This window comes from Canis lupus, chromosome 11 (assembly GCF_048164855.1).
Source record: "Canis lupus baileyi chromosome 11, mCanLup2.hap1, whole genome shotgun sequence".
Classification (NCBI taxonomy): Eukaryota; Metazoa; Chordata; class Mammalia; order Carnivora; family Canidae; genus Canis; species Canis lupus.
Window position 1 is genome coordinate 51025232 of NC_132848.1, and position 26802 is coordinate 51052033.

General features: G+C 42.9%; 1 protein-coding gene across 3 annotated transcripts in view; it reads left to right on the plus strand.

The window, feature by feature from the left end:
- The window catches only part of PRKCE (protein kinase C epsilon), a 487671-nt gene that overhangs the window by 320243 nt on the left and 140626 nt on the right, over positions 1 to 26802 (plus strand). For all 3 annotated transcript variants that reach the window (XM_072768229.1, XM_072768231.1, XM_072768230.1), the window contains exons 7-10: positions 8371 to 8513; positions 11056 to 11152; positions 13844 to 14043; positions 16657 to 16830. In XM_072768229.1, the coding sequence (XP_072624330.1) occupies positions 8371 to 8513; positions 11056 to 11152; positions 13844 to 14043; positions 16657 to 16830 (614 nt within the window). The remainder of the gene's footprint in view (positions 1 to 8370; positions 8514 to 11055; positions 11153 to 13843; positions 14044 to 16656; positions 16831 to 26802) is intronic.

The window sequence follows — 26802 nt, forward strand, 5'->3', positions numbered from 1 at the left end:
CTCAGGTGTGGCTTTGTCATTGTTCTCAAGTCATCTACTTGCTCTGAAAAAATTCCCAAAGCCTGACCTGCCTCATCTCTCCAAAGGCTGGTAGAATGGATGATAGGAAATGTAGGTCGGTGTGCTGCAGTGCCACCCAGAATGGAGTGGGAGCTCAACAAACATGAGTAACTGGGTGGTGGTAGAGTGATGATTCTCCTTTTAAAAGAGCCCCAGCAAGCCTGCCCGGTTTCTTCCCAGCATGAATTACACCGGTGAAACCACTGGAAATGAACAGGGAAGACTTCCAGGGCTAGGATTGGCAGCCCAGGGCTAATGGTCCTTGGCCTTGGTGTTTACCAGCAGTACAGAGGTGGGGGAGGACAGTTTGGGTGGTTTGTTTGGCCCCTATTCCTGTGGGTGAACCTCGGGTTTCTTTTGGTTCCCGCCAGCACATCCACTTTCTTTTACTGATCTGTACCCTCTGGGCGTCAGGCCCCAGCCTCCAGGGGACCCATTATGGCTGCCTGAATGATCTCAAGTTCCCCTTCCTCAGCCAGCTTTGTCCTCATGTTTCCAGACTTTTCAAAGCACTTTCAAAGACACTATCTCGTGCTGTCCATTTTAACTGACACAACATTGGGATTTTTAAAAAACTTATCAAGAAAACTATATGGCTCTCCCAGGGAAATAACAGAATTTTTGAAAATAGAAAAATCTTTGAGGGGAAAAAACCCAGAGTTTTAAAAGTAAAAAACGAAGAAGTCCCCGAAGACCGCTTCTGTCCTGCTGTCCAGCCAACCCACATTGGTTGGTTAGGACAGACTGGTTTAGCCTTTTAACAGCAGGGGGCGCCAGAGGCTACATTATGTAGATCCGCTGCCCTTGCTGAGAAATTCTTTCACTTTGGTTGCTTTATTCTTGTCCTTCCTGTCACCTCATGAAGAAGCATGAAGAACGCATTCATGGGGCTGGTGGGCAGGAGTAGGTAAGGTGAGCCTAGTGTCAAAGGGTAGCTGCTGCTATGGGGCGTGGAACTGGGAATTTTGAGCAGAGTGCTGGGAGTACTTGGTGGGCCTGAGGATTTCCAGGCATCACTACCAGTAATTCAGAGAATCAAGTCAGTGCCAGGGACCGGCTGTGGTGGAGCTGCCTTATGTGTTTATATTGCCTGAGAAAGGCTCCTCCCACCAGCACCCCTACCCTGCACCCTCATCTTTGGGTGTATGGACATCTTGAGCTCCATAGCTCAGCTGAGCCTTCCAAGGCTGAGTTGGGGTGGAGGGTGGTCTGTGCTGTCCCTCCTTCCGGGCCAGTGACCAGACCATGGATTTCTCTGCTTGGTTTCATTCGGAAAGTTTTGTGTGTGTGCAAACGTGCATGTGTGTGTGTGTTTTAATGTACTTGAATTTTTAGAGAAGTTTTAGGTTTGCAGCAAAATTGAGGGCAGGTTACAGAGATTTCCCATATATCCCCACCTCACACACACAGTCTCCCACACTATCTGCATCCCCCACAAGAACAGTACGTTTATTCCAGTCCGTGGACTTACACTGACCCATTGTTATCACTCGGTTTACATTAGGGTTCTCTCGTGATGTTGCACGTCCCATGATTTTGGAGAAATGTATAATGCCCTGTGTTCACCATTATAGTGTCATACAGAATAATTTCACTGCCCTAAAAATCCTCTGTGCTCTGTTGCTCCCCGTCCCTCAACTACTGGCAACTACTGAGCCTCTTACAGTTTCTATGGTTTTTCTTTCCCAGAACATTGTATGGCTGGAATCATACAAAATGGAGGCTTTTCAGATTGGCTTCTTTCACTTAGCAATATGCATTTAAGGTTCTTTCATGTCTCTTCATAGTTCAACAGATAATTTCTATCTAGTGCTGAATAATTATTCCATTGTCTGGATGTAGCATAGTTTATTCATTCACCTGCTAATGGTCAAATTATTTGTTTCCAATTTTTGGTGATTATGAATAGAAGAGGTGCTGTGGACCTCCACATGTAGGTTTTCACATGAACATAAGTTTTCAAATCATTTGGGTAAATATCAGGAGTATGAGGGCTAGATTGTGTGGTAGAGTATGGAAGAAACTGCCAAACTCTTCCAAAGTGGCTGCACCATTTTGCATTCCCACGAGCAATGAATGAGATTTCCTGTTGCTTCATACATATCCTCACCAGCATTTGGTGTCAGTGTTTTGGATTTGGGCTATTCTTAGAAGTGCGTAGCAGTATCTTCATTGTCATTTTAATTTGCACTTCCCTCATGACATATAATGTTGAGCATTTTCTCCTACGCTTGGATGCCATCTGTATATCTTTGGCGAAGTTTCTGCTTAGGCTTTTTGCCCATATTTGAATTGGATTGTTCATTTTCTTATTGTTGAGGCTTAAGAATTCTTTTTTTTTTTTCTTAAGATTTTATTTATTTATTCATGAGAAATACAGAGAATGAGAAGCAGAGACTTAGGCAGAGGGAGAAGCAGGCTCCCTGTGAGGAGTCTGTTATGGGATCGCAGGATCATGCCCTGAGCTGAAGGCAGACGCTCAACCACTGAGCCATCCAGGTGTCCTGAGGTTTAAGAATTCTTTTAATGTTTTGGATAACAGTCCTTTATCAGATGTGTCCTTTGCAAATAGTTTCTCTCAGTCTATGGCTTATCTTCTCATTCTCTTGACAATGTCTTTTAGGGAGCAGAAGTCTTTAATTTTAATGAAATCCAGCTTATCAGTTCTTTCTTTCAAATCGTGCCTTTGGGGTTGTACTTTAAAAGTCATCACTATACCTAAGGTCACCTAGATTTTCTTCTATCTTCTAGGAGTTTCATAGTTTTGAGTTTTATTTTTAGGTCTGTGAACCATTAGTTTTTGTGAAGAGTGTAAAGTCTTTGTCTAGATTTGTTTTTGTGTATGTGGATGTCTAGATATTTAGTACCATTTGTTGGAAAAAAAAAAATCTTTGCCCCCTTGTATTTCCTTTGCTCTTCTGTTAAAGATCAGTTGTATAACTGTGGGGATCTCTTTCTGGCTCTCTATTCTGTTCCAGTGATCTATTTGTCTTCTCTTTCACCAATATACACTGTCTTAATTATTATACCTTTAGATTAAGTCTTGAAGTCATGTAGTCTCAATCCTTGAACTTTGCTCTTCTCAATATTGTATTGGCTCTTCTGGGCCTCTCCATATAAACTTTAGATTCAGTTTATCAATATCCACAAAATAACTTCATGGGATTTTTACTGAGAATGCCTTGAGAAGGCACTGAGATTTCCTACTCATGAACATGGACTATCTCTCCATTTATTTAGTTCTTGTTTGATTTCTTTCATCAGAGTTTCATAGTTTTACTCATATTGACTTTGTACATATTTTGTTAGATTCATACCTAAGTATTTCATTTTTTTAGGTGCTAATATAAATATCATGTTTTAAATTTCAAATTCCACTTGATCATTGATGGTATATATGAAAATGATTGAGCTTTGTAGATTAGCCTTGTATCCTGCATCCTTGTTATAATTGCTTATTAGTTTCAGAAAATTTCTGTAAATTCTCTGGGATTTTCTACATAGACAACCATGTCATCTGTGAATAAAGGGAGTTTTATTTCTTCCTTTCAATCAGTATATCTTTTATCTCCTTTTCTTATTGCATTATCTAGTACTTCCAATACAATATTAAAAAGGGCTAGTGAGAGGGGATATTGTTGCCTTGTACTTAAAACTAGAAAGCTTCTAGTTTTTCCATGGGGAAGTATGATATTAGTTGTAGTTTTGTTGTAGATATTCTTTATTAAGTTGAGACATTTTTTCTGTATTTCTTGGTTGCTAAGAGACTTGATCATGAGTGGGTCTTGGATTTTGCCAAATGCTTTTTCTGCATCTATCAGTAGGATTATGTGATTTTTTTCCTTCTTTAGCTTATTGCTCTGAAGGATTACATTAATTGATTTTCAAATGTTGAACTAGTTTTGAATACCTGAAATAAATCCTACTTGTTTATGGCTTATATTTCTTTTTATGCATTATTGGATTCAATTTGCTGGTTTGTTGAAGATTTTTACATCTATATTCATGAGAGATGTTGGGCGTAATTGTCTTTTCTTATAATGTCCCTTCTGTTTTCATCTTCTAGAAAATATTGTAGAGAATTGGTATAATTTCTAGTTTAAATGATAAAATTCACTAGTCAACCCATCTGGGCCTGGTGCTGTTTTGGGAAATTATTAATTATTGACTTGATTGGTTTAATAGATATTGACCTTTTACATTATGTATTTATTTTGTGAGTTTTAGTAGTTTGTGTCTTTCAAGAATGGTTTTGAGGGATGCCTGGGTGGCTTGGCAGTTCAGTGTCTGCCTTTGGCTCAGGGCGTGATCCTGGAGTACCGGGACTGAGTCCCACATTGGGCTCCATCCATGGAGCCTGCTTCTCCCTCTGCCTCTCTCTCTCTGTGTCTCTCATGAATAAATAAATAAAATCTTTTTAAAAAAAGAATGGTTTTGAGGTATACTGCTAATTATGAGAAGTTGTGTTTTTACTTTCAGTCAGTTCAAAATATTTCTAAATTTCTCTTGAGATTTCCTTTTTTACCCAGGTGTTATTTATTAGTGTGTTATTTAATTTCCAAGTATTTGAATATTTTCTAACCATTTTCCTGTTTTTGATCACTAATTCCACTGTGGTCTGAGAGCAGACATTGTATGATGTTTTTTAAATTATTTTAAATTTGGTAACGTTTGTTTTATGGCTAAGAATGTGGTCTTGATAAATGTTCATGTAAGCTTGAGAAATATGTGTATTTTGCTGTTGTTGAATGAAGTAGTTGCTAGATATAGTAATCAGTTATATTTAGTTCATTGATAACGCTGTGACTTTGACTATGTCTTTATTGATTTTCTGCATTCTGGATCTGTCTGTTTCTGATAGAGGAATGTTAAAGTCTTTAACCACAATAGTAGATTCATCTATTTCTCCTTGTAGTTCTGTTTTTGCATCACATATTTTGATACTCTGCTGTTAGATGCATGCACATTAAAGATTTAATATCTTCTTTGAGAATTGAGCCCTTTGCTATCTCTGATAACTTTCCTTACTCTAAAGTCTGCTCTGTCTATAATAAAACATAGCTACTGCTGCTTTCTTTTAATTAGTGTTAGCACAGTATATATTTCTCCATGGATTTAATTCTAATCTACATGTGTCTTGTATCTAAAGTATGTTTTTTCTAGATTAAATATAATTGGGTCTATCCTGTTTTTTGATCCACTCTGACAATCTCTTTTAAGTAATGTACAGTTGACCCTTGAAAAGCACAGGTTTGAGTTGCATAGGTCCACTTATGTGTGGATTTTTTTTTTTTTTTTTACAGTACTGTGAATGTATTTTCCTTAGTATTTTCTCAATAGCATTTTCTTTTCTCTGGCTTTGTTGAAAGAATATAGCATATAGTACATTTTATATACAAAATATGTTTCATGAACTGTTTATATTATCTGGAAGGCTTCCAGTCTACAGAAGGCCATTAGTAGTTAATGGGTGTAGTTTTGAGGAAGTTAAAGTTCTATTTGGATTTTTGGCTATGCAGAGGGTCAGCATGCCTAACCCCTGTGTTTTCAATGGTCAACTGTATTTAGCCCATTGACATTTAAAATGATTATTGATATAGTTGGACTAATAACTACCATTTTTTCTCCTGTTTTCCATTTGATACCCTTGTTCTGTGTTCCTATTTTCATTTTCCACTTTTTTCTACTTTTTGTATTTTCAGTTGAATATTTCATATGATTCCATTTTCTCTCCTTTTTTAGCATACTAGTTACTCCTTTTTTTTTTTACTTATGTTTGTGGTTGCCTAGAGTCTTTATTTCTTCCTCACTTTTGAAGAATAATTTCACAGGGTCCAGAATTCTATGTTGGTGGGGGGTTTTCTCAATACTTAAAATATTTCACTCTGTTATCTTCTTGCTTGCATGGTTTCTGGGGATGAGTCAGATGCACTTCTTATCTTTGCTCCTCTGTAGGTCAAGGTGTTATTTCCTTCTGGCTTCTTTCAAGATTATTTTCATTTATCTTTGGTTTTTTTGAAGTTTGTGTATGATAGGCCTAGGTGAAGTGTGTTATTGTGTTTTGTCTTTGTCATATATCCTGCTTGGTATTCTCTGAGCTTGCTGGATCTGTGGTTTGGTGTCTGACATTAATTTGAGGATATTCTCAGTCATTTTTGCTTCAATATTTCTTCTATTTCTCTCTCTGTCTTCTTCATCTGGTGTTTCCATTACACACATGATACAGTTCTTAGTCTGTTTCTTTAGTCTTTTCTTTCTCTTTGCCTCTCTGTTTTGGAAGTTTCTATTGATGTATTCTCAAACTCAGAGATTATTTCCTCACCTGTGTCATTCTACCAGTCGGACCAGCAATGGCATTCTTCATTTCTGTTACAATGTTTTGGATCTCTAGAATTTCCTTTTGATTCTTAGAATTTACATTTCTCTGCTTACATGGTGCATTGTTCTTACATGCTATCTACTTTATTGATGAGAGCCCTTAATATATTAATCACAGCTGTTTTAAATTCTTGGTCTGAGAGGCTCCTGGGAGGCTCAGTCAGTTGAGCATCTGACTCTTAGTCTCAACTCAGCTCATGATCTCAGGATTGTGAGATCAAGCCCCACATCAAGCTCTATGCTCAGTGCAGAGTCTGCCTCTCCCTCCCCTTTCCCCTCTGCCCCTCTGCTCCCTCTTTCTCTCTCACAAATAAATTCTTTAAAAAGTAAATTAAAATAAAATTTTAAAACATATAAATAAATTCCTGGTCTGATAATTCCAATATTCCTGCCCTGTTTCAATCTGGTTCTGATGCTTGTTCTGTCTCTTCTACCTGTGTGTGTTTGCCTTTTAGAATGTCTTTGAACTTTTTCTTGATAGCTGGGCATGATGTACTGGGTAAAAGGAATTGCAGGAAATAGGCCTTTAGTAATGTGTTGGTGAATGTGGGGGAGAGGGAAAACATTCTAGAGTCTTATGATTGGATCTCAGTCTTTCCATGAACCTGTGCCTCTGAACTATAAGCTTTTAAGTGTTACTCAAGGGGCTTTTTCCTCCCCACTTAGGTGGGACAGAATGACTGGAGTGGGCTGGAGTTGGGTACTTTTCTTCTTCCACATGGAAAGCTAGCTAGAAGGAACTGGGTTGGGTATTTCCCTTCTCCCACATGGAAAGCTAAACAGGCTAGAGTAGGGTATTTTCCTACCCCTAGGGTCAGGTAGGATCTGATAAAACTACAATAGTTTAGGCTGTGGTAAAATAGTTTCTCCTAAAAGCAGGCCTTGTTAAGAACTGAGTATTCAGTGGTTCCTTTTCCCCTCCCCCTGGCAGAAACTTAAGGTAATATTTCCCCAGTGTTCACTGTGAGAACCTGGTCAAACTCCTAGAAGCAAAATGGACAAAGTTGTGAGGGCCCCCTCTAATTGGGTCTGCCCAGGGTTTGGACTCAGCCTTGTCCACTTCGAGACTCCCATGTTTTGCCAATTTCAGTTCCAATTCCCCTGCCCTGGTGCTGGTTCCCACAGGGGTTGCTGCTGGGGAGTTTCTGCCCAGTGAGTTGTAGTTCATGGTAGCTGCCTGTCTGTCTTGGTCATTTTGGTGGCAGCAGTGTGCCGTGACCTTACTTCTCTGGTAGACCTGAGAAGAGTTGTTGATTTTTCAATTTGTTCAGCTTCGTACTTCTAAGGACCGAATGACGTTGTCTTAGTGCCTTACATGCTATACTGGAAACCAGTTGATGTTTTTCACTTTTGATATCCTATACTGACAACTAAGTGATTGAGGGGGCGGGGGGGAGAAGGCTTTGAAGCATGACTTTTGTTCCTTTGAAATTGGATTTTTGATTTGAAAGGAACCTTGGAGGTCACTTCGTTCAATGTCCTCATGTTGGGATCAGCATCTCAGTAGGCTCTACTGTGCACTTCTCTCTTGGTAATACTCCCACATTTTAGCAAAGTAGTAGCATGCACTGTATATATGCAACCCATTTGTGCTCAGGATCCAAATGGACTTTCTCCAAATAAACCAGTTAAGTTCTTTTATAGTCAGTGTTCTGCTCCCTAGAAGGAAATATAATGTGATATTTATCCATAAACAGTGGTTGTCTCTGGACAGTGGTTTGATGGATGCTTTTAGTTCTGTGTGATGAGATGATGGGTAGTTTTTATTTTTCTCTTTTCTGCATTTTCCAAATTCTATCAAATGAACATGTATTATTTGTACAATTAAAAAACAAAACAAAAAATCAAATAAATTAATTAATTAAAAGAATAAAACAAGGTAACATTTTCGGTCATGAACATTGGAAGTCTCCTCTCTGTGTCTCCTTACAGTCTGCAAGATGAATGTTCACCGGCGCTGTGAGACCAACGTGGCCCCCAACTGTGGAGTGGATGCCAGAGGAATTGCCAAGGTTTTGGCTGATCTAGGTGTCACTCCAGACAAAATCACCAACAGCGGCCAGAGGAGGAAAAAGGTAACTGCCTATTTGGTGGTGTCTCCAGGGCTCTTCGTGCTGGCTTCCCAAGAGTCCCCCTGAAGTGAGGTTCTGAGATCCCTGGGTTTGAGACTGTACTCAAAACAGCATGTGCTTAAAGGGAAGGAAAAAAAGTGGTCAGGCAGGTGACATTAAAGTCTCCTTTTGTTCCAGAAGTAGGGGGAAAACAAAGCAAATAGCAAATCTCAAGTGTCCTGTTCCTCAGGGGAACCTAATCTCTGAGATGAGGACTTTGGAGTTCTCTCTAGAAAAAGCACAGTTCTAGAAAAGGAAGTAGGTGTATCTGCATCCAGAACTAGCACGAAAGCAATGTTAGTGTTTGAACTTTGCCCCTGGCATCACCGTAATGAGGATACATGGATGAAGAGTTGGGACCACATTCTTTCCTAGGGAGCAGGCCAAGAAGATTTGTGGTAGTGCTGGCACTCAGCCACCTAGGGGATATTGTTAATGCCCCACCACATGAAACATCTGGGCCTTTCTTTGGAGACCCAAAGTCTCCATGTCTCCATAGACCCATGTCTCTATCCATGTGACATTCTGAATGTCAGTAGGAAGAGGTCCATTGGCTAAGATGTTATTTTGGTAAGCCAGGGCCTGCAGATGTAACTAGAGCTAAAGGCATCCATAGCATTTCGTTTGAAGGTCCTCCTTGGCCTTGGCTTCCAGCCTAGAAAAATGTAAGAGTCTTCCAAAAAATAAGTTATGAGAAAATCGGAACCATGTTAACTGGGCAAGAAATCCTGGTGGGGGTCGGGGGTGGGCAGTGACCCTCGTTTCCTAGTTTCAGGCATTCTCAAGCACTTACCAGAAAAGCAAGTCTGTCTTGGGGTGCTCTAGAATTTTGACTCCTAAATATTTTCCCTAGATCCTGCCCTGAAATATCTTCTGAAGAACTCTGTTTCCCTTCTCCTTTTTAGAACTGTCCACCTTTTCCCTGGTGCATCTCAGGAGAGCTCTTTCCCCTGAATAGGGAGGTTTGGATTGTCTCCATCTCTTTAAACTCCTCTCTCTCTACCTTCCCAATAAGCAAAACTGTTTTGCAAGGGTTGGAAAAAAAAGAATTCTCTCTCTGGTTGGAGTTAGCTATGAGATTTTTGTGCTTCTGGTGGCTCTTAGCTCTATAAATCCCACTAGTAGAAACAGGGCTTTAGTTATTGACCCAAGACATTGCAATTGTAAGCAGAATGTCAGCACCCAAGAATGCTAGGCCCCCACCAAAGAGGCAGGTTAAACAAACACCCTGTGATGACAGTGTTGGACACACACATTTATGAGCTCTAGGGAGAGGCCTTTTCAGGAGAGATGGCTTTATTCCTTGCTAGAAGTAAATTGAGACAGAATCATTATTGTCATGAAACATTTAAGAGAAAATGCAATACACACCTGCCCTCTCCCTCCGACTTACATGGGCCGTAATGCCAATAAGTAGACATCATCTGTCTGTTTTAGATTTGGGGGAACCTGGGGCTAAGAGGCCAACATGGAGAAATTCAAGAGACAGAGTTAAAGACTAAAGGATTCTGATATTTTTATTGATGTATTGCTTCTGGTGCAAAAGCTGGAAAAAGCCACATGACCCAAGTAGTAGCTCAACTTCATGTGAGAGGAAGGGAAAGAAGTACCGTTGGTCAGAAAAGCTAAAAGGGCTTCTTTGCAAGAATGTTAGGCTTCCTAGGGTGTTGTCTTCATGTTGCCCCTTGCAAGTACTCCATTGTCCAGAAGGACGTGTGCAGACAAGATCAAGAGTAAAATAAAGCAAAACTGTTCATGACCCGCTTAGTCCAAACCTCTGATTTTAGTGGGAATTTAAGATGGGTGTGCCAGCATCTGTGCCAGGAAATAGGCTTCCCTGGGGGGTGCTCTATTAAAATTTGCCAACCAATATCAATACATCTAAAAATATTTATTGAGCTCCTACTAAAGGTATCATTTTGTGCAAGGCACCAGGAGCAACACAAATACTGGATAGTCTTACCTTCAAAGAGACTATAGTCTACCTGAGAGCCCCACACAGTATCCACATGCAGATGCCATTAACTAAATACAGCTGAACAAGATGATGGATAAGTGCCCAACAGGTGTTAGAAACAAGTGTTGAGTTGCTTTGGGTGCGGTAACTTGCGTTGCTTGCATAGGTGAGGGAGGTTTCTATGGAAGGGGGACAGTTGTGCTTTGCTTAGACAGGTCGGTTGTGGTTGGATAGAATGAAAATGAAACAAACTGCAGTCTCTCTCTCTCTCTCTCTAATTTTTGTTCCAGTTAGTTAACATTCAGTGTAATATTAGATTCTGGCGTATGATATAGAGACTCGCCGCTTCCATATAGCACCCGGTACAGTCCCCCTTTAACTGTCTAATGAAAGCGGAGTCTGCTCTCAGAATATCAGTTCAGCAGGTGCTGCTTCGTAGCCTGGACCCCTCCTACAGCCCTTGCTCCGCGCAGCAGCCCCATGCTTCTGGTCTCAGGGAAGCTCCCACCTCCCTTCTCACGTCTTCCCTCTTTCTCTCCCTCTCTCTAGCTCATTGCCGGCGCCGAGTCCCCGCAGCCCACTTCTGGAAGCTCGCCATCTGAGGAAGATCGATCCAAGTCAGCCCCCACCTCCCCTTGTGACCAGGGTGAGGCCCTCAGATCTGCTTTCCTCTGAGCAATGTCATCGGGAGCACTGAGGAGGTTGAGGCCTCTCTACCCAAGAATGGCCTTGTTAGCCAGAACGACCGCCCAGGAAGGGCTTCAGACACCCTCTCTTTACTCCTTAGCTGCTCTTTCTCTCTGCAAGGCTGTCTTGAGGGAGAGACTCTTAAATAGCTATTAAACCCTGACCAGGCCCCAGGGCAAGAGAGAAAGAGCAGGTGATGATGTGGTTCTTTCTTTACCCTCACCTCTTTCCAGGGCTCCAAGTATAGGAAAGTGCCCCACAGCCTGCTCCCATACCTGTCATTCCATCCACTGTGCCACTCAGCTGCACGCCACCACTCCCTTCCTTCCTTCCTGACTCTGATCATCACCCCAAAACCTGAGAGCAGGGCAAGGGTTGGGGGAGGGGCTCGCCTCCTGCTGTGGCCTATGGACAGGCAGGGACAGAAGCTCAGAGCCCAAGAACAGACTAAGAAGAGGGAGGAAGCCAGCTCTAGGCCTGACCCCTTCCTAAAGCTCAGCTGAGGATGTGCCCTTCTTTCTTATAAGAATATGCTTAACGTAGTCAAAGTCACTGAATTCCGCAGGCATTCCAGAATGCTGAGGGGAGACCAGCACATTGAAAACCTTCCCCTCTGATGACCAGATGTCCCTGGAGAGGGATGTGTGCTGCTTTTGCAGAGCAGGGATAACATAACCATCGTTGCATGCGTGACAGGAGTGCCCCCTTTGTGTTCAGTATCTAAATCTTATGCTCACACCAACTCTGTCTCGCTGCTCCATCCCTGTCCCTGTGACACAGGGTGGGAATGGAAGATCAGAAAGTCCAAAAGTTCTATCCAAAGGCCTGGAACTAAGTCAGTGATGAGGGCGAGACCTTACCCCTTCTGGCTTCGGGAGCCCAGTCTCCTAATCAGCGCCATCAGACCCTCCCTGAGGGTCATTGTGGTGACCCACTTCAGCTTACCCAGGAGTAAACAAAATAGCTGCAGGGCCACAGAGTAATTGGCCTGAGTCCCTCTTCTTACTGCTCTGATTAGATTTCTTCTCTGCCTCATTGCAAAAACGATTTGACCCGTTCATAATCCAATGGTGTGATGCTGGGTCCTCCAAACTTGCAGGTATCATCCTGGAATCCACATGGGTGTTTTCATGTGTCCCTTTGTAGTGCTGAGTCTTCCTTCGAGAACTTCAAGGAGACAGCGTTATATGGTAGACACCCCAGTGAGAGTGAGGTAGAATGTAGCTTCTAGGCCTGGCTCCTGCCTGGCATGCTGCCCAGACCTATTACCTGTGTGTCTCTGCTCAGCACACACACCAGTATTAGCCAGCAGTGGTGTGGGCACAGAGACGCAAAGGCCCTCTTAGCAAGACACAGAATTGATACAGCACCAAGATAATACACCGATTCTCTTCCTTCCCTTGTAAGAATACACAGAATGACTTTTTCTTCAAGCTTTGGAATCCCTAAACGCCCAAGTTCTGTTTTCCCAAATCCATTTAATAGTTTGCCTTGGAAACTGAGACTTTTAGCTGTTTGCTGAGACTAGAGTTTATACTCCGTAGGGAATGAGTGATAGGAAATGGCTGAATTGGCAAGGGGAGAGCCTTGGACTCAGGAGCCTTCCTTACCCCTCCTTCCCCTCTGCCCCAGCAGATCTAGGAAAGATCTCCCTTCCTGGAGCAAGCTCTTATGGGCCTCCGTCCTTCTGAAAAGAAGCTGAAGATCTCTTTATGTCAAGCAGCACCTGATTCTGATTCCCAAGGGTTAATGGATTGTGTTCCCCTTCTAGCATCCCAGTATTCATGAGCATCTCTTAAAATTGGATTATGCTTGTGGTGCCCAGTTCTGCGTTGAGGCGTGTGTGTCTTGGTGAATGAATAGCTAACAATAGAGCTTGCTCAAACAGGAAAGGTCAAGGGTCATCCAGTGTTATCACCGCCAGGTAGTTTAGGTCACATGCTCCGCAGGGGCACAAGACTGCCCCGTGGTTGTGAAATAGTACCGAGGAATCCCTGCCCCGTCTGAGATAAATTTGCAACATGTCACTCTCGGGAACTCATCTAGAGTTAATGATAAGCCAGTGGCTCATCTTGTTTAAGAACCTTGTGGGAGATGGGTATTAAAATAAATGCAACAATAGGGCCAAGTAAAATCCTTTAGAAGTCAAAGGCTTCCCAGTCTTTCCAAAGGCTTCTATACAGTTACATGACCAATGATTACCGTGATGACTATTCTTGATGAGTCATTGTTCTACTTTTCAAAGGGAACTCAAAGGGTGCCTGTTGTCTTTGAGACTCTGCAGGGTTCCAGAGAAGGCCAGCATTCCTGCACTACACCTAGAATAACAGGACAAGCCACTAGCCAAAGGGGGCTTTTAGAGAGAGGGCCGTGGGTTTCTGTGTAATCTGAAGGTGTTGGCCAGTGGGAGCTGTGTCCTCCTCCTCTTTGCATACCCAGCCCCTGCTGTATGTTAGGTGCCAATGGAAGCATGTAGAGCAAACGATGGACCGTGTGAAGGCCCATGCCGGATCTGTTGCTATGAAGAATCCGAAGCGGGCTGAGACCTCGTGGTGGGGGTTGGGGGGGGGGCGGTCTGAGTGCTGAGTCCTAGTGGGAAGGGATCTTGAGGGTATGCACTAATGTGAGATCTTGTCACCCTTGGCCCTAGAAATAAAAGAACTTGAAAACAACATCCGGAAGGCCTTGTCCTTTGACAACCGAGGGGAGGAGCACAGGGCAGCAGCATGCGGCGATGGCCAGCTGGCGAGCCCCGGCGAGAATGGCGAAGTGCGGCAGGGCCAGGCCAAGCGCCTGGGTCTGGATGAGTTCACCTTCATCAAGGTGCTGGGCAAAGGCAGCTTTGGCAAGGTCTGTGGCGTGCGTGGGTACAACCGCTGACTTTCTCTGCCCCGTGGCGTTGCCTCATCTGTCTGATCTAAGATTAAGCTGTGAGCATTTCAGCCTGGTCTTGTCGTGGCTTCCTTCCTTGTTCGGTGGAAAAGGCCTGCAGCCACGCAGGTGGGAGCCTGGGATCTGCTGCTAATTAGCTGAAGGACTTCAAGGTAGTCACTTCAATTCTTTGGGACTCCAGTGTTCTCATTTGCCAAATGGGGACACAGGCATCAAGTGAGGTCTTGGGTTAAAAAAAAAAAAAAAGAAAGAAAGAAAGCCCTTGGGAAAGTTTAAATTGCTTTATGTATGCTTGGTATCCCGTTATCTGTGATAGTAGCACTTTATTTCTTCCCTTCTTCAGAGATCCATCTGAAATTCTGGCTTTAATTCATGACAGAGACTTTGAGAATGAACTCTGGAATCTGCCCTCCGTGAACTTAGAGCTGAAAACAAATCTGAGCATATATTATCTTGGAAGTTAAATGCTATTTAACTGACTTTTCTGGCACTTACTAAATGCTGTTTATCCTCCACACGTGGCAAGAAATGAGAGTAATCATCTCATGTCTTGGATCTTGCCCTTGGTACTGCTCTCCCTTCCCTTCCCCACATGGAGACGAGCAGAGCCGTATGAGGTATATGTGCCACGTGTGGCCATGGGGCTTTCATGGTGACCAAGCAGCATGCCAATGGCACAGTGACGTGGGGATATAATCCCTGTTGATTTTAGAAAGAAGATGGAAGGGCAGAGGGCCCAGAATGCTGGCTATCATTTCAGCTGAGATCCCTGAATATTCCCTTGTGCTCTGCAAAGATTAGAGTCGCTGGGAGGTGCCTTTCCATGCCGTCCTCCGGGGCCCAGCAACTGAGCCCAGCGGCTCCCAAGTCACGTGCCCTCACATGTCCAGGACTCTGGAAAGCAGCAGCCTGCCCTTCAGCCAGCTACTCTGCTGCTCACTGAACAGAATGGCTCTGGAAGCCTCCAGGGTATGGGCCTGCCTCCCCCTGCCTCACCTGCCTCACCTGCCCCATCTCATCCTGAGATTGCGGTTGCAGGAAGGTAACTGGAGGAGCATACTTAAATGCAGGTGCTGAAGCAATCACATTCTTCACAGACTGCGTAAATAAGAAACCGGCCCCAGTGCCCTGGTCCCAGGTGTAACCCCAGATTGTGAGTGAGCTTAATTTTGAACAAGATTCAAGGGAAACAAGCAGGCTCAGGGTTTTCAGGTCTCCATACTATGTGGGCAGGATGGGAACTTGGATGGCTCTGGAGCATATAGGTTGTTTCTTAAGAAAAATCACAGCCAATATTTGAGCCAGTTTTCAAGATTTTGCATTACGTGTGGGCAATGAAACGTCCTCAGTTAGTGCCCTGAATTCCCTCTTGAAGCTTCTGCATTATTGCTCTTGAGCCCTGGCAGCTCACCCTGGAATACTGGATGTAGGACTTGAGTGTTTAAAAGGAGAAAGACTTGTCATGTCATGGAGAAATTAGTGCAAAAATATCAAATGATAGGAAAACTTGAAGATAATAGAACTGTGAGTTTGCTTTCTGTAGAAGGAATCACATTCCCAGCGACAACTGGGAATGTGATTTTTTTTTTCATGATAAAAGAACCACGAAGGCAAGCGTGACAGATTTAGCTACATAAGGACAAGTGATCCTGTTTGCTATCGAACAGAAAATCATAAACCAGGCTTAGACAAAACTCTGCAGAAAGCAAAATGTGTCTTTATATACCAAACTCATACAAATTCATAGGGAAATGTAGGTAGAACTAGACAAAGTTGTCTTGCATATAAAACTGATGGTTCACACAAATACAATGTAAGGAAAAATTTTTTAAAAATTTCATTGCAAGTTAAAACAGCATTGAGTTTATATTCTGCACCTGTTATATGAGCAAAAACACTTTTTAAGTGAAAACACCCAATGTGAGTACATTGCCATGAAACTAAAACATCTCTACATCCCTAGTGGCAGATTATATTGTACATCCATTTGAAAGAAATGTGCAAAATATTTAACCTTATAATCTACTTCTAAGACTTTCTAGCTTAAGGATATTTTCCAAAAAGAAAAAGAAAGAAAGGAAGAAATAATCACAAAAACAATCCAATTTATTTCTATAGCATTTAATAATCAGCTTTTGCTTAAGTGCCTAATATGAGTTAAATAGTTAAATAAATCATAATATGTTTACTTCAGTTGTGTGTAAGCAACCTTGATAATGATGCTGACAATGTAGATCTTATTAATCTTATCATCTTATTAATGTCAGTTAAATATTATTTGTGCAATACTATAATTGCGAGTATGACAAATATATATGAACATATGAATTATTTAACAGATATGTGTTGAACTTTTTATTTTGCAGTGGCCCTTTGCTAGAGGTTAAACATAAATAAATGAGTTAGAGAACCTGTATTAGGATGGACATTTTTTCTAAACATTTTTTAATGTTATCCTATTCAAAATGAAGGGGAAAAAAGTTAGTTTTTAAAGCATTTGGTATTGACTTGTGTCTTTTCTTTTGATTCCACTTGTGTATAGATTGATGGAGTGGTTTGGGTCTATTGCAGGTGATGTTGGCAGAGCTGAAAGGCAAAGATGAAGTATATGCTGTGAAGGTCTTAAAGAAGGATGTCATCCTCCAGGATGATGACGTAGACTGCACGATGACAGAGAAGAGGATTTTGGCGCTGGCGCGGAAACACCCATACCTAACCCAACTCTATTGCTGCTTTCAGACCAAGGTATGTCTAGGAAGAAGCTGGTGGGCCGCCATCTTGGGGTAGTACTGTGTGATGTGATGGCATCTTGATAAAAAGAAAATCAATTATACACCCTCTAGATAGATCTTCTATATTCTTTTCTCATAGGCCTTGTAAAATGGAACAGATTTTACCCTTGAAAAGATCAGGCGTATTTGAACAGCATACTCTTTTTTTAAGGGGATGGAATTTTCCATTCAAGGTTGTGCATGTGGAGGGATGAGAGGGCACTAGAACTCTTTGCAGATGTAGCTGGACAAAACCAAATGGCTAAATCCAGTGTTTGCTCCTTGGAAAAACCAACAGGTGTCATCATTAGTCCTTGCTCTACTCCTAACTTTCTATCATTAGGCAAATCACTTAATGTTCTCTGTTGCCTTCAAATGAAAGGAGTTGAGGCCACCCTAACCACTCCTGACTTGTGTAATGTCACAGGAGGCAAGAGATGTGGACAAGTGCTTACAATGCCCTGGCGAAATATAAATATGTGATTGTAAATTTACCATGTAGGAGCCTGGGAACCAGAAGGTGGCAGTAAAGAAATGAAAATAATCTGCAACTGCATTATGGAGTCTGACCTGTGAATATCATAATTGATTTTTTAAAACTTATTCTTAGTAAAGAAGAGAAATGCTAAAATTCTTCATGAAGCTCTTAATTTATTATCCCTTTTGGGGGAAAAAAATTAAAGTCTTTGAGGATGCCTTATGGTGCCTGTAGCTCTTATCTTCCTGAGAAGGCATAGGCAACCTGACCTGAAACTTTCCTGTGCCCATCTGGAGCCCAGACAATGAAGGGTGCCATCATGGAGAGACAGTCCCTTGCCCTTTGGCATACTCCCACTTCTATGTCACTGCAATAACATCTTTCACTTTGAATTCAACAATTACTCGTTTGGTCATTTGGCAAATTTTTATTTTATTATATTTAATTGAATTCTCCCCACGTACCAGGTGTGGAGTTACATTGGTAAGCAAGGCCCAGTCTCTGACCTCAGGGAATTTACAGTCTCTGGTACGCTTCTCAAAGGGTATTTCTCTGAATCTTCATCACTTGGGAAACTCTAAGCATAAAAGACTCTGGCCCATAGTTTGGGAAATTGCAATCTGATCTCTTTTAGACTTTCTCAACATACACTTTCTTATTAAAGTCCTTGAGGAGAATTGCAGGGGGGGCAGGGCGGAGATTGCCTTTATTTAACTAGCATTTCCCAATTACTTTATCTTAAGCTCCACCCATACTACCACCTATTACACCCTGTGAAAGCGATCTAATGGCATTTTTCCTATCCCTCTGATCTCTCAGGAGAATAAGAAGTACCTTCTGAAAATCTGAATATCCCTTTTCCAAACAAGTACAGGACTCATTGACAATCTTTTTTTTTTTTTTTGGCATGTTTTATGTAATGCATAATATTTACGGGTCTGTGCATGTATGAGCACATATGCAGAGCCCAGCATGATCATATGATCAACGTTCTTCTTTCCATACTTTTTGCACCAGTGAGAAAATCAGATTCAGAGGAGTCGAAGTCTTTTGCCCCTAAGACACTCTGTTTTAGCCAAGACGGACTTGGCATCTGATCTCTGGAACTCCCAGTCCAGTGGAACCATGCTCTGATATCACACCCATACTCTCTCTTGCCTGACCCAGCACAGTGTCCCCTCTGGGGGGGACCTTTTTCCCCCTATTCCCCTACCTCTAGCAGGTAGCCCTCTCTTTCACTATCTGAGGTGGTTTCCTGTGTAGGGATATACACTGGAGTTTTTTCTTTGGACACATTGCCAAGAGGTCCAATATCCTTGGGGAGCCACCATGGAGGGTCAGCTTTCCTACACCTCTTGGTGAATGAATGTGGGAATGGAAGTCTTCCATGTCAGCAATGTTCTCTTTGGTGTATTATAGAACACCAAGGCTAAGGTTCTAATTGTATGGCAGCTTTTGGAGCACAAAATGGTGTTGAGTAACACCATGAATTTCCTTTATGATGGAGCCATAACGAAACTGACATGGAGATATTAGGGTTTGGAGGGCTGGAGAACAGGGTTGGGAGAGAAGGGATTTTAGTAGTTTAGAGATTCACTAACTCTTTTTCTCAGGCCAATATCAGCCACTGTTATAGGAGAACCTTTGCTCCACCTCCCATGCCACCATTATTTGGTAGAACCATAGGACACCCCACTTTACACAACAGGTGTATGTTCATCTAATTTTTCAAAAGTGAATCACATTTTAACCTTACCAAAGGACTTTAACTTACTATAAAAGCAGTCTTATGAAATATCATTTTATAAAGCCCAAACTTCTAGAAAATGTGACTTATCCTATGACAAGCAGTCGTCATGGTTTTAAAGAGTCATTCACCTGACTGTGAGGTAGGTGCTGGCTCTGGGCTTATCAGCAAAAAGTGGAGGGGTTTGCTCCATAAGTGATGGGGAGTTTATACTCCTTCTGTAAGTAAACGGCAGCAAACAGCATGGCATGGGGTGTTCAAACCAAGAGGACTCAGAGGAGAGATGCTCTTGGACTTTTGAGTGGGTTGAAAACTCAAGCCAGACTTTGAGGAGGGGAGGATTGGGTCAGTCTGGGCTGGGAATGGGAGCCAGGTTCAGTAGCCATAGCTCAGTCCTGCTTTAGTTTCATTTTTCCTGAAAAGAAAGGACAACTCCTGAGTTACCCTGAACCTGGTTTCAACTAAGACTAATACATGATTAAGGAATCTGAGATCCAATTGCAATCCTATTAAGATTTCTTTGACTTTTATTTTATGATACACGAAGCAGCAATAATGCTAAGTCGGGTTTAATCATTTTTAGGTGAGCCTTTGTTTTTCAAGGTGTAGGAAGAAAGGGCCCCCATAGAAACATGCTTTGAGAACCTTCTGCTGGTTTGCACATAGCTTCTTCAGGCCATACACTACACAGGTTGCCTGACGGGACTTAGATGTGTGTGAAGTGGGGGTGGTGCCATGTGACCACTGGCAATGACTGTGTAAACCTATTGGTGCCAGTCATGATGTCAAGTCATGAATTAGGTCTGGTCCCCACAGCCTGCTGAAGGTATGGTTCAAGGATGATTTGGCCTTTTCTGTGCCAGTACTACTTGCCATTGGTTCATGTACCCTGATCATTCTCTGAAGGATCTGGAAGGAAGAAAAGCAAATGATAGTGGCTGAACAACAGCAAGGAAGGAGAGGCAGTGGAGGGTGTTTGGGAGATGAAGAAGGAAATTCCTGCACCTATGGGATCAGATGATTGGTAGAGGGGATGGAAATACAGTTGACCCTCAGTCCACATGGGTTCGGGCTGGTCCATTTATATGTGGGTTATTTTTGAGAGAGTACAGGACTGTAAACATATCTTCTCTTCCTTACGGTTTTCTTAATGACATTTTCTTTCCTCTAGCTTACTTTATTATAAGAGTACAATATATAATAGAACCTATAAAATATGTGTTAATGGACTATTGTTCTCAGTAAGGCTTCTGTTCAACAGTAGACGATAGGTAAAGCTTTGGGGGGAGTCAAAAGTTACATGGGGATTTTTGACCATGGGGCCTTGGTGCCCCATCTGCTACATTGTTCAAGAGTCTACTGGACTGTGAACCTGCTTCACTGGGCCAGGCACCCTGCCAGGCTCTACAGGTTATGGGCTTGGTCAAAGTCAGGGCTTAGGGCAACGAGCGACTTCGGAAACTGCCTTTTCATGCTTCTCTCTCACCCGCAGAACAGTAGGAATGGGAGAGCCACTGAGTGATGGGCTTGTTTTTGCTTTTTGTTTTTGTTTTTGTTTTTGTAGTTAAAGGAAATAAAATTCTCAGGCATTTTTAGATTCTGTGTGTGATCCCCATTGTGAAATCATTGTTTCCGACTGGCTCCCATAAAACTTGTCTTGAGTAATTTCATCCATGATTTTTTCTCTTTAAAAATATTAGTCTCTACCTCATCATCCCCATCCCCCACCATTTGGCATTTCCCGCCAGGCCTGGGAAGCTAGCTCCTGGAGGGCTGTGCCTCTCTCAGCTGCTATAAAGGAAACAGAGGGTGAACTCCTAGAGAATCTCCCTTGGCCAGCCTCCCTCGCTGCCCTGGGGGAAATGCAGAATGGAAAAATCCTTAAAAAGCAACTGGAGACATTTTTCAAATGAGTTTTAATAATATGTGTGAGTGTGGGGCGAGAACTACAGAAACGGGGTGTTGGCAGTGTAGGGACAATTTATAGTTGCAAGGAGCTCTGATGTTTGTTTTGATCATTAACTCTGCAGGACAGCGAACACAAAAGCAAAAAACAAAGTGAAAAATGTGACCATTGGTCAATTTTTTTGAAGGAGATGACTATGTCAGATTAAGTCTAAAAGAGCTAAGAAACCATTGAATGAAGCACTCCGCCTACTAGAGCCTGTCATCTGAAACAGCCCAGTGTGGAAGAGGCTGGAGGAGTTTTGACTGGATCTGGTGCCTCCCAAGAGTAGACTCACATGTTCAGCACCATGAATTGGTCTGTGGGTCAGGCAGCCACCTGGAAGTCAAGATGCTATCAAATCAAACTATTGGGAGGGATAAACTATCCTCTTGAGGAGGGGTGGTCTGCAGCCTATAGAGAGCTGTGGGGGATGAGAGCGAGCGAGCAAGGGAGGGAGGCAGGGAGGGGGAGGAATGGAGAAGAGAGACAGAATGAAGAGTGTGTGGGGGGGCGGGGTAGGATGTGTCTATGTGTGGACAGGCCGGGCATGCCCCAGCCAGTCAGAGGAGATAAGAGTTTCCATAATCCATCAGGGCTTCAGCGAGGAGAAGGATCTGACTCAGGTCTTGAAGCACACCGGGATGCCTTCTGCCTGGCGAAACAAAAGGTTATAGCGTTCATGAATGTTCACGCGCCCCAGGATAGAGCAGTATGTGTGTTGGCTCTTAACCTACGATGCTGTTGCCTCTTTGCCTCCGAGGAAACCTTGCATGTGATAGGACGGTTGCTCTTCACAATACCTTCACTTATATCAGCCACTGCACGTGTTTCTAAACATGTTTCTGTGAGGCAAGTACGGTCACCGTCTCTTCCAGGTGGGAAACGGAGGCCCAGCAAGGCCTTACCACTTGACTATAATAGAATTTAGATTGGAATGGAGATTTCCCAGCAGCTCTGTTCACACATTATGCTGTCCAAGCTCCTTCCTGCTGTTCAGATTCTCTACCTCAGATAGCCTCGTCTCCAAACCCCTCTCCCCAGTCTCCATTTGCTATCACACACAGGAGAAAGGGTTCATGGACGACAGCTCTGTTTTACTTGGACTCAGTGAGATTGGAATTAAAAAAAAAAAAAAAAAAAACAGTGCTCTCTAAGCTGGCAACGGTAGCAGGATCCATCAGACTATTTCTGGAAATGTGTCTGTTTTCTGGAAGTGCAAGAGAGAAGGGAGGAGAAACAGGACATGGGCTCAGGAATAACAGATCTTTCTCTACTTAAGTAATGTCCTGACAAACCCATCATAAGTTGAATATAATCCTAAGTCAAAAATACAGTTAAGGGATGCCTCGGTGGCTCAATGGTTAAGTATCTGCTTTCGGCTCAGGTGTGAATCCGGGTATCGAGTCCCACATCAGGCTCCCTGAGAGGAGCCTGCTTCTCCTTCTGCCTGTCTCTGCCTCACTCTCAATGTGTCTCTCATGAATAAATAAAATCTTTAAAAAAAGAAAGTGCATTTAATACACCTAACCTACCAAACATGATAGGTTAGCTAGCCCAGCCAACCTTAAACATGCTCAGAACACTCACTTTAGCCTGCGGTTGGGCAAAGTCATCTAACAGAAACCTATTTTACAATAAACTGGTGAATATCTCCTGTGGTTGACTGAATATTGTACTGAAGTGAAAAACAGAATGGTTGTATGGCTACTGATTTGTTAAAAGTACGTGGGTCGTTGGCCCTCGTGATCGTGTGGCTAACTGGGAACTGGGTGGGGCTCACTACCATTGCCCAGCTCCAAAGAGAGTGCCACGTACCACTAGCCTGGGAAAAGGTCAAAATTAGAAGTATGGTTTCTGCTGAATGTGTATTGCTTTCACATCATTGTAAATCAAAAAAGTCCTAAATTGAACAGTTGGAAGTTAGGGACTATCTGTATATCCAGAATGGACTGGGGTAGGATGAGGTCCTCACACTTGTCCACCCGGCCATCACTTACTGAGCACCCACTGTGGGTGTCATGGTACCATGCTACCTGCTGAGGGAGTTAGTGGTAAACGAGGTAGTTAGGTTTCCTGGCCTCGTGGAACTTCTTGAAGCCTCACTGGAAAGTGGTCATTACACCACAATGTGGAAAGTGCTGGCCTGCAGCTACTGCCCAGAACTCATTGCTTTGTTTTCTTTTCAGAAATTGTTGTCCTTGGCTTTTAAAAAATAATGTTTAACTTTTTTTATCACAAAGGATTTTTGTTCACTGTAGGAAATTTGGAAAATCGAGTAAAGGTCAAGAAAATAAGAATGATTCTAATGACTAGTAACATTTTGATGTGTTTCGAGTTTAAAAGTACTTACCTGTTTATACATCTGTATTTACAAGCTTGGTGTCATACTCTATAGGATGAAGTTTTTTTTACCGGAGGATACGGTGTAACTATTCCTGTTGTCACTAAAATATTCTTCGATCAAATGATTTCTAAGGTTTCTACAATATGTGAGGGCCTCTTGTAGAAAAATGCTGCATCTGGGCGTTGCAGGTTGCCAGTCCATGCTTGGCTTCTTGTGGAGCTAATGCTAGCAGTAAGTGGACCAGAATGCACTGCCCAGAAATGGCTTTGGTCTCTCTGCCACAGAACAGCCTCTTCATATTTGTTTCCCTGTACATAAACTTGAGTACAAATTGTAAATAATCTATTTGACACTGACATATGGTTGACCAGATTTATACTCCCTTGACACGTAGATACGTATAGATGTACATCTAGTGAATACTCATCACCATTAAGGAATAGACTTAGGCATTCTCCTGAACTATTTTCATATTCTTTTTTTTTTTTTTTTTAGAGTGGGAGAGAAGGGGGTATGGCAAAGGGAGAGGGGCAGAGAGAATCTTAAGCAGGCTCCATGCCCGGTGTGGAGGCCAAAGTGGGGCTTGATCTCACAACCCTGAGATCATGAGCTGAGCCAAAATCCAGAGTCAGAGACTTAACAGACTGAGCCTCCCAGGCACCCCTATTTGCATATCCCTCTAAGCTGTAGGTTTTCAAGTCGGTTTTGTGGAGGTGCTATGTGTGTGCGTGCATGTGAATATGCATCTGGATACACAGACCCTGGGTGTGCTGTGGCAAGAGGATCTTCACTCCCCCATTTTAAACTGCTTCACACATTAGTATTCCAAGAAAGATATTATCTGAAGAAAGAATTTCACTTAAAAAAAAAAAAAAACCCACCATTTAAAACTGCTGTAACTTCCATGAGTCTGGAGGAAACCTTGATGATTTTTACCTACCCACATATAATCTGATGTGTATATACAGCAGCAGCGCCTGAAGGCTTCCATTACAAATGTCTTTCCATTGTTAAAACAGGCACATTCCTGAGATTTAGATAGAGATGGAATTTTTGGAAGCAGATTCTCTCTCGGATTCTCTGTGAGTGCTGTCTCTAAGTTGGTTGGATGATTAATAGAAGGGTTTGGAGAAAACAATACCTAGAAGCATGTGTATAAACCAGTTTGGCTGGCTGAGAAAGGTTTCCCACCAGAGAGAAGGATTGAGAGAGAGAGTGAGGGGGAAGTAGATAGAAGGTGACTAGGATATGATGCTACTCTAATAGGAGAAAGTTGGTCACGAGGGTCTGCTTTGTGCCAGCACCTTATCAGGTACAATTAGCAGATAGCAGAGAGTGTGACTCTTCTCTTCAAGGAGGGGAGATATAATATACATCAATCAGTGACTGAGAATAAAGCCAGCGTGTGATGAGAAGGAGGAGAGGCTTATACTTAATGAGCACCTACTATGCAGCAAGCCTCGTGCAAGAACTGACCTAATGAATCTTATACAAGTTTTATGGGACATGGTGCCGGGGCTCTCTTTTTGGGCAGATGAGGAGCAGGTCAGGGTGCTCAGCAGCGTGGGAGTGTGGCCAGGCTCCCACAGCTATCTAAGCGCCATGCCTGGGACTCAGATCAACGGTCCCCACCCTTACCTCCTGTGAGAGAGAAGGGCCACTGGGGAACGGGGGGGGGGGGGGGGGTGACAGATGTGCCCTGTGGGGGTTGCTGGGTGGAGGGTGAGGAGCAGAGCACAGGGAGCTATAGGGAAGGAGGGGTTTGCAGAAACAGACCCCTCAGTATACAGACAATGAGTATGCTGGAGCAGGAGGCCTGCAGTGGGAGGGCATGAGAAAGATACGTTCATGAGGAACTCTGGCAGCTCTGTGGAGTTCTTACAACACAAGGACTTTGGGATTATTCTCGTGGTAAAGGGCTCCTTGGAGGTCTTAGGGGAAGTGAGGATTAGAAAGCACAGTGTTGGCAGTTCCATGTGCATGGATGAGGAGGAGAAAGGGACCGCAGAGGTACTGGTAGGGAGGCTGTGTCAGTAACCCCACGTGTCCAGGGGCAGTAGGAGAGCACTTCTGAAGGAGGAATCACCACAGGCCATGTGACATCCCCTGTGCATCCAAAAGGCCAGCCTGCTTGTGAAGAAAGTAGAGGGCTCCATGTCTAGAAAATATGGATGGGGTAACCCTGACCTGATGAGAAACGTGAACTTAGATCGCTGCCAGTCAGGTTCAGTGACCTGCACACTTCTGAGGTGTTCTTTGCTCACAGTCCGATGGGTACACAAGGATCGAATTTAAATACAAAGTTTCACCTTAAAATCTAAAACCAGAGGTCCAAGCCATCGAACCCATTCACCAAACAAAGCCAGTTTCCTCATTGGTTGACGTCAGAACTCCTGCCTCCACCCAACACCATCTGTTGGGTTTCAGGATTTACTTTTTTTTTTTTTAGTGTGTCTAATTTTAGATTCATATTGAATTTTGATAGTGGACTGATGTTGTTTCCCACATGGGGCGTTTTGTAGATGCCAATCTATTGAGATTACTCAGCTTAAGCAATAGGCTTTCCTCATATAACCTGAACTTTTTGTTCCAGTGATCTCAGATGCTTTAGATGGCCCTGCAGGCCCTTAATGCTTTGACTTTGAGATCTTGCCAAGTGGTGGATATGTCCATTCAGCTATTTGTGTATGTTTGTGCCCTGCCGATTTGTAGGGAAAATGGAATCTGGGAAAGCAGGCAGTTTGGGTCAGGAAACTCTGCTTCTTGCTCTGGTTCTGCCACTGATGCCTACTCTGGGATATTTCTATGGGCGTCTATTTCCTAGCTCATAGGAAATGCCAGGGCTGGACACACAGAGTTAGACAATGTGATCTTATAAGATTCTAAAGATCTCTGAAAATGAAACTCGCTGGGAACCATACACAGGACTCTTCCAGACTTCCTTATTGCTCATGTGAGTCACAGAAAAACAAGGATAAAATCAGTGAACAGGCCTTCTGTTTCATGTTTCTTTTTGAAGGCTCCACTCAGTAAACGCTTCTACCTTGATCAAAGCTTTTACGTTCACAAGGATGTCCTTGGTTCCAAATTCAGACATACTTTCAATGACTAATGGTCCCACATTAGAAGAACGACCAGGAGGTGTTACAGTTGTCTCATTAAAACATAGCACAGTTTCTAGCACACAGCAGGCACGATCAACTTTAGCTTCTGCCTTATCCAATTATCAGTTTTGATATCCTTTACAAAGATAGACTTCAAACCAGACAGAGCTTGTCATGCTTCACTTGCCTATGATGATGACCTCTTCTGACCAGTTGGCCAACTGTTCTTGAAACTGAGTTGAGAAACCATTGTTGGTAGATCTGACCCCTAGGCACACCAGCGACACAAAGAGAAAATACATATTACTTATCCCTTAACCAGAGC